The 9,063-nt window shown below is 33.2% G+C and overlaps 1 protein-coding gene across 1 annotated transcript in view; it reads right to left on the bottom strand.

Annotated features, from left to right (window-relative positions):
* Positions 1-4,924: 4,924 nt before the first annotated feature.
* Positions 4,925-9,063, bottom strand: part of PAWR (pro-apoptotic WT1 regulator) — a 118,176-nt gene continuing 114,037 nt past the window's right edge. The window contains exon 7 of the mRNA XM_070409670.1: positions 4,925-8,461. Within this exon, the coding sequence (XP_070265771.1) occupies positions 8,375-8,461 (87 nt within the window). The 3' untranslated portion in view covers positions 4,925-8,374. The remainder of the gene's footprint in view (positions 8,462-9,063) is intronic.

Here is a 9,063-nt window from a genome sequence, read left to right as displayed (position 1 = left end):
GGCCGCAGGACTTTGACGGTCTTGCTAAAAACTCTGAGCTGTTCTGTGGATGAAGACTTCCTGCTCAACCACCCTCCGTCCCTCTCTCCTTCACATCAGTCAGACCTGAACTGAGGTCTTCCAACCGCCCCGCCCTCCTACCCCATTGTTCCTCACAGGTGTGTTCTCCCAATACATTTCTTGCAGGCCAGTTTCTCAGGAGAAATTGAACTAAACAGATAGGAAGAAATTAGCATTAAATTTGTTAGGTCTGATAATACATAGTGTGGTTATTTTTAAAAGTCCTTTAACAAGTATTTACTGGTTAAATGATAGAATGATTGGAATTTAACTTTAACTATCCCAGAAAAAGAAAAAAGAAAGAAAGAAAAAAAACACAAAGAGGGCTAAACTAAGATTGGCAAGATATGGATATTTTCTATTCTTTTGTGTATATCTGAAAATGTTCTTAGTAAGAAGTGGGAAATACCTAACTAGTAATCTTCAAAACTATCAAGGTCATCAAAAACGAGGAAAGTCTAAGAAACCGACCTAAGAGGACGGTATGGAGACGTGGTATCTTTGATTGGACCCTAGAACAAGAAAAGGACAGTAGGGAGAAACTGAGGAAACCTGAATCAAGTATGGACTTCAGTAAATAATAATGTACCCATATTGGCTAAACTATGACAAATGCACCATGCTAATGTGAGATGTTAATAACGGTAAACTGGCTGTGAGGTTCAAGTACTCCGTAGTATCTTCATAATAATTCTGTAATAAACCTGCTCTAAAGTTTTTAAAGACTAAAAGGTAGCTTATTTGACTATCTCCTCATATTTAAAAAATCATTTAAAGATTTTACTCTCCCCCATGGACCTCCCCAGTGTCCATTGATGCAAAGTCAAACAAACAAATAAACTATAATTGATGAAACATTCATTTATTTGTTTCAATAAAGTTTTAAAATGTAAAAAAATGCATTATTGTTACCAAAAACCTTCAGAGATAGATCTTAACAGAAAAACAAAGATTTCATTCCACAGTCTCTTAAACTTAAGAATTCATTTGCGTTCCGGAGATAATACTAAACTAATGGGTTTGTGTCAAACTGCCAACATCATGCTGAGGCTTCTCCTGGTACAAACAGCCTTTTGCAATGTAAGCAACAACAAAAAGATCACTTTGTTTTTACTAGTTCATGTTATATTATTCATATGATGTCCAAAAAGAAAAACGAAAACCTTTGCTTAAAAATAAAAATGCATAATGTAAATTTGCAAGCTTTGACCTGCATCAGAAACACTTAAAGGGCTTGTTTAAACATAGATTGCTGGGCCTCACCTCATTCAGGTGTTGGGTGAGGCCCAAGAATTTGTATTTCTAATAGGTTTGTAAGTGGAGCCAAAGCTACTAGTATGGGGACCACACTTTGAGAACCACTGGCAAAATATTTAGTAGGACAATGATCTACCTATAATAATAAAAGGGTAATATGCTAATTAGACTAGACATCCTTCTGGATGAACCAGGGCTGGAGGGAAGCCAGCCCGGGGCCCCGGGTGCTAGAGAGAAGCCCGTGCCGGCAGCCGGGGGAAGGAAGACCTACTCTTGCACGAATTTTGTGCATCGGGCCTCTAGTTATGTCGTAAGAGTGAGTATATCATAGCAAAAGGCAGAACAATGCATTGCTTTGTAACCTTGGGCAAATGACCCTTCCCATCTGTACCTTGCATAATTTCTAAAGAATCAAATAAAAACAATATTTAAATATCCAGTAGTGCCAGGCATTTAAACCACTGAACACAATGCCTGGCACTACTGAACGTTTCTATGCTATAATTAAGTAGGGTTAAAGTTATATTCAAATTGTTAACTGATTTGTTATGCTTAGCTGTACTTCTTAAGGTATATTGATCTTAAAAGAGTTACAAGAAATGAGGCACTTTTCAGTCTCCTATGATCATCAATGAGCATTTCTGAAGTGTCCATTATAATTTTCACTGATTCACTAGCTTAAATAGTAAATATTACAGCTAATATGAAAATTATTTGCATAGTTTTACTATAAATTAGTGACGTTGTTCACTGTCCTGAATCATTTGTACATGAAACTTTCAATCTATGAAAAGCCAATGAATGTTCAACTTTAACATTTTATCAAATGAATGGATTCTTAACAAAAGTGATTTGAAGGTTCTTCAAATGGGATTTCCTGTGTCTTTGATAGTTTTGTTTATACTTTTGTACTAAAAATAATAAAAAGAAATCAGATACCTTTCTACTAATTTTTCTTAATTTGCTTCCATAAAACTAAAATAGTGAGCTTTTTCCTTTTAAAGGCATCTTCATTCAGTCACAAAAATTTTTTGAAAGTGCAAGTAAAATTGTACATTTGATCCAGTATTAATAGGGAAGTTTCATTTTTAGCTTCCTTTTTAACCTTATCTGGTTAGAGAGCAAAATAAAATGAATGGATTGTAAAAGATATTATATCCATCTCTTTAACATAAAGGTCCTACATAAATTCTTTCCAAGAAGTTGACCAGGAATAAAATGTAAGCTCTTGCAGAGGTGAAAAGAAAAACTAGAAGCAAGAGATTAAGAAAATATGTGGGCATTTACAGCTACTGATAGAATTGTGTGCACACATAGAGTGAATCGAGAATTTTAAAAAGATATTTGATGAAGTCTAAGATAAATGGCTCCAGTTTCCATTAAGATTAAGAGACCTTGCGAATGTTTTCAGTAGGCTCGCTCCAGTAATGGAGTATGTTCTTATAAAAGGACTTGAGACATTATCTACACATTCTGACTGAAGGATGCTTGTTCGCCTGTTAGACATGTATGACATTACTGAAAAGATTAACTTAGATTTCTAGAAGTAAAGAAGCCTGATTAGCTTGTGAGGGTGTATGAAGAATGGCATACTAGCAAAAAGTTATGAAAACCATTTACTAAAAAAACAAAGACTGGATTTTTACATTCTCAGACCTCTATTTATCTTTTTCAAACTATGAAGGACCTGAGATTCTTTGAACACCAGCAGATGTAGTTGATAACAGTTCTTATTTGAATTAAGAAATTACTCATGTAGTTTTAAAATACAAAGATAATTAAAATGTTCAGTCAGCTTGAACATGTGTACACGTCTTCAGTTATTCAAAGAGCCTCACCATTAATGTAGTCAGATCTTATCCAACCTATATTTTTGTTTTTAGAAAATTTTACCTTCTATAATATACTAAATAAAAATTCTAATGTACTGCATACTATTTCAGTAAGAGGCACATAAGTTAACTAGAATATTAGCATTTACTTTCAAAAGTAATATTCATGGTCAGGATTTTACTGACAGTACAGTAAGGAAATAACCAGTGTTAAAAATAAATGAAAATTTACTTTTTTTATTGAGTATTTATTTTACATGCAAAGCATATTAAAGTGAATCAAGCTGACTACTCCACAATGAAAACCTATGCAATGGGAATTGTGAAAGGTGTCTACACAATACTAAGTGGGCCAATAAATTATCCAGATGTTTTTCTAAAAATATTTGAATTTCCTAAATTAGCTGATTTTTCAACAGTAAATTTTAGCTTTCATATGGTATTTTCTGGTAGCAGTAGCCAGCTAATACTTAAACTTAGAAGAAAAGCATAATAATAAAAAGCCCTGAATATCACAGCCAAATCTTTCAAGAGAAAAGTTCACCAAAAAACTAATATACACACACTAGGTATCCAGAGGGGGAAACAAAAACAAAACAGGCATGTAATAAATGTCCATCAAGTGATCATCACTAGCATTCTATTATTACCAAAGTGACTGCCCATATGCCAACTGTTTGTGAGACTTAAATGCCTAAAACAAACCAGTAATCAATAATATACAGGGGGGCCTTGACTTACGAGTTTAATTCGCTCCGTGACGGAGCTTACGAAATTACTCGTATGTCAAATCAATTTTCACCGAGTGAGACACGTGATGCTGGGCTGATGTTGTGGCGTTCACTGTGACGTTCGCTGTGCCAACTAGCGGTGGGGTATCTGAAGCTGGCTCGTAACCCAAATTTTAGCTCGCAACTCAAAGCAAAAAATCGGCCGAGAGACGGCTCGTTATCTTGAAAAACTCGTTAGTCGGGACACTCATAAGTCAAGGCCCCACTGTATACAGAAAAACTAACTTAAAATCATGTTTGAATACATCAACAGTTTGGTGTATCTGACATACATTGAAGTCTTTTTACTTTTTACTTCAGTACCACTATAAATTCCTTTAACATTTTCTTTTCGTAATACATAGTTATCTAAAAGAAATATGGTGCAATACTTCCCAATAGGTCTTTCACTCCAACATTCAGTAAATGTTGCAGCACATGAAAGGGTACAACGAGATCTAAAAGACAATGGCTGAATAATAAATACAAAAAGTACTTTCGAATGAACTATTCAGATTAGACTGGTTAATGCTACTTAAAATTGCACTTTGTGCTCCTGACTCACACCACATAGACTGTACATTGCTAAATGGAAGGGCTGGCACATGTCCATTCTTTTATAACTTCAGTAATATCTGTAACTGTATACCCAGTTAACTAATAAATACTTGCTGAAAGAATGGCTATGAAAATTTAATGTAACCCTCTCATCCATAGTCTTCTTAAATACTGACACGTGATTATTTTGGGGATGAGGATATGATTTGAACATGATATGAGATTCTAGCTAAGCAAAATAAAAAACTACGGGCCTAGGTTTTCTTGGGTAATGGTTCAAGTCTTTATATTGAGAATTAAAACAACCAATTTCTATACATCACCGACAACTTATTTGCACAGGGGGGAGTACCTTTTATTGAGACACCCGATGAACAAAATGTTCACTGTTTAATTAATATTACGCTTTCAGTTTAATGGAATGACAAAAGAAAAACTATTACTAAGTTCTAAGTAATATAAATTACAATCCTAGTCCATGGGATGTCCTTTATTTAGCAAGCATAATTCCAATACAAAAGAAGGTTACTGTTACATATTAGGAGTGGTTCAGATACAATAACAGAATGTTTAGCCCTGACTCTAACATGTTATTTTTAAGTTCAGATTCATGAATGCTAGTTCTTTCTCATTTAACATACTCCCCCAAGTGAAAACCTGGTGTATTAGGTTTTTATATTACAAGATGAAAATATATGCCTGAATCTTGTAATGGATTAACAAGAGCATTTAAGTGACAACATTGCATGGAACTTACTAGGCATAGACTCAAGATCATAAAAGTACAAAGATGACAGATGATGATCACTGTACATGTGAGTATTATCTAGGACATCAGATCAATTATCAAATGCAAGGCCTTTCCTATTTCGTCTTAAGGTGTTGAACATATTGCTATGTCTAATACACTTACTTCTATTATATTCAACAAAGTATTCATGGATGCAAAATCTTGCATCTTAATTTCTAATTATAAAAATCCAGATTAATCCAGAAAACATAAAACACATATAATTGAGGTAGGTAGGTTTTTGGCCTTAAGAATACATTGCTTCTACTACAATTAAAAAGTTATTTTAAAAAAGAATATATTGCTTCATGGATCTGCCTGATACTTAAGTTTCAATGTTTTAAACCACACGATCAAGTGTGACAGTGCTAATCTACTATGTTTAATAAATTCCCTTAGAAACACACCCCTAACATCTTCCTTTTCCTCTAACGATAACAGTAGTGCAATAATATTAATAATGAACACATTATTTAATCAATTCCCAAGTTAATACATGTCGAAAATCAGGGAGGCCCAGTTGTATTCATTTTAAAGTTAATAATCATACTGTTTGGAAAATAAGATCACAAAGACTTTATAACTTTGGATATGCTTTATTATGCCACAAATTCCCAGGAAATATAAGAAATAGTTCTTCTGAATGGGACTAATAATTTCACAAATACTAGCACTTTATTGACAACAGCCAAGTTTTCTAAGATGGTGCACATGTATTTAAACTACTTTTTCAAAATCTCAATATTTCTATAAGTTTTAAAGGGATATTGTAGCAGATCCTACTTTATTTTTTAATATTCAGTGTAAAAATCTATATGTGAAGTAAATATATATATTAAGGAAGAACTGCATGTGAAAAAAGCCTTGCCTAAGAACTCAGGTGATGCATTTGCACTAGGTACCATTATGAAAAAGATCATCGTCAGAAATGTTCCCAATAAACTGAGAAAAGGAAAAAAAATTAAAACTGCTCAGTCTTTAGAAGTATTAATTAGTGGTATAATTTTAAAAAGGGAAATGGAATATTCCTTTACTTACATATGGATTAAATAAATTAGAAATACTTCTTTTACTGAAAAACCAGTATACTTAACATATTTTAAGGCTAAATACTGACAGCATTTTCACAATGTCCAAAATGTGCATGGGAAATTAGGTAATACCGATATTTCTGCCACATACCTAAGGGTAAGTAAAGGGAGATGAGTACCTCAAGCCAAAGGCAGTAACTGAGCCTGGCAGACCACCTGACATGTGGATAGTGATCACTGTCCCACGCTGGGCAATATTCTCTGAAAAGGATGCCCTTTAGGGCAGTAATTCTGCACTGTATCAAAGTTTGGTAATTTAACATTGAAAGTGTTGGTTAATATATATGGACATATGAAAACTTCCCCAGAGACCAGGTTATTAAATAAACTAAAAGGGGAAACAATGCTGGTAGCTAAAATTATATTAACTCCAGAGTCCCCAGTGGAAGGTATAGAAGGAAAGAGGCAACAGCAGCTGTTTCCAAACTTACGTTACGATCAGAATCATCAGACAGTGGGTGAGCTTTAAAAGGGTCTCAATCTAAACCTATCTAGAAACTGCAGCCAGGAAATTATTTTTTAAGCAACCCAAGTGATTCTGATGATCAGCCAAGGTTGAAACTTCTGAAGTGGAAAGGGGTATGGGCTAGGGGGGCAATCTAGGCCACTGCAAAGAGTTTCAGAATTCAACATCTGAATTTTATCATTTACTCTACAATTTTTCCAACTGTCTCACTCTTCCTATTCTTCTAATAGTGAGTAATGAAGGGGCTAAGCAAATGAAGGAAAAAGAATCAGTGGGGTACCTAAAACACATTTTACTATGTTCAAGCCACTTATGTAAATTAAATAGATAAATGGGCATCCATATACTCATGTTTGAGACTCTACTAACACTTCTTAATATTAATGTTATTTTAAAGGAGGGGATTTCCTTACTCAACATGAAAATGTAATATAAAACAACTCTAAATACTAATGATAATAGAAAAAATTTGTATAATTCTTTAAAACAATTATTTTTAAAAAATCTAATAGTAGAAAGAAAATCCTTTAAATTTGAGGTAAGGCAATAAGTCTCACATATGATAACAACTGTGTCAGTGTTATTCTCTAAGTTAGAAATTAAGCAAAAATATTTCCATGCTAGTTCTGTTTATGTACTCTTTTGTAATGTATAACTGTTTTTAGTGTGGATAAATATCTTGGTTTTTATTTTAATGTATATGATAATTAAAGATATGAAATTTTTTCTTATACACTAAAATCGTACACTCTATCAAGGCTTGATGAATAAACAACTTTTTAAATACCCCATGTTCACTTATAAACTAAAAAAGGTAGTACCTACATAAGAAATTTTATATTAAAATTACAAACATTATGTTCTTCAGAAGTTAACATGATTTTAAATTTTTTCAATATTCAAATACAAAATACATTTTAATTTACTATAGCACAATTCAAGTATTCTCTTAAATTTTGTATTTAACCAACTAGTTAGTATGTGATATTAAGTGACTTTTTATAATAGCTTTCCTTTTTAAAGATGACTGTTATACAAAATAGTGCGACTCTATCTATATACTCTAAATTGCTTAGATTAAGTTGAAAGAACAAAGACAGCAGACAAAGACCTTTATGAGTAAATCACCTACACATAAAAGGTTGCACACCCCAGTAATAAGGCATTTGCAGGTAACTCCACAGAAGAATTTGAATTCATGTAAACAAAGACTATGTATATTCCTTTAGGGAGAAAATGCACTACCATAGATAAAATATATTCAAATGGTTGTGACTTTAAACTATATATTATTTGAATACCACACAAAACCAAAGAGGCATAACCTGTAATTTTAATGACCGAAAGATGTTACTTATTTGTGAAATAAAAAGTAGATACTTTTTGAAACTAACAATGAAAAGGAAATGTTTTCAAAATAAACATCCACTGTTTTCCAGAAATAAATATACATACTTAATGTATTGCAGCACAGGAATATTGTCCTCATATTAACTGTAACATTCAATCAGTAGTTTTAAAATATTTTTTCCACACTGAGGCTGAATCTTCTACCTTGTCAGTTGCCCAACGACTTTTAACAGAGTTTTATTCTCCTGCTTTAGTTGTTCATTCTCATCTTCAATATCATCTAGGTCCTTAAGGAAACAAAAAGGAAAATAGTATGCGAGTTTTTAAAAATGTTCTAAATAAAATCACTTCAAAAAATACACACTCAGAGGTAATTCATATAAGCAGTTAGTCTGGAAATGAGGGCAAGTTCTGAAAACAACTTTAGGTAGAAATGTTCCACCTAAAGGAGCGTACACTACTCAACTCCTTCTCATTGATAATATGAGCCAACTCTTGCCAGATCTTTCAGTTTTTCAAGAGAAGCCAGAATTCTTTAACTGTAAATCTTCCAATTTTTAACTGTTACAAATAACTTAATTTTTTATTTAAAAAAATCCCCCATTCCACAAAAAGAATACATATTGGGGCAATATGAGGTTCAGAGGCTCACACTGCAACCTTGTGTCAAATTAGGCATCAAAAAGATACAGGTACAAGTTCTGGATATACTCCTACCACTTTGTGTGACCTTTTAAAAGTGTATATGTTGTGGGGTGAGAACCTGAGGAGCTGATAAGAACTGAGGCAAACAGAAAAGGCGATCTGGGGCAGACAGAGTTGATCCGGCTTCTCTATGATATTTTGTTTGAGTGAAAGGTTTTAGAGCTTAAAAAAATTTGAAAGCCAC

Source organism: Myotis yumanensis, unplaced genomic scaffold, assembly GCF_028538775.1.
Source record: "Myotis yumanensis isolate MYYU_CA2020_CCGP unplaced genomic scaffold, mMyoYum1.0.hap1 SCAF_3, whole genome shotgun sequence".
Taxonomy (NCBI): domain Eukaryota; kingdom Metazoa; phylum Chordata; class Mammalia; order Chiroptera; family Vespertilionidae; genus Myotis; species Myotis yumanensis.
The sequence above is the reverse complement of the archived record's forward strand: the minus strand, read 5'-3'. Positions and strand labels throughout refer to the sequence as shown.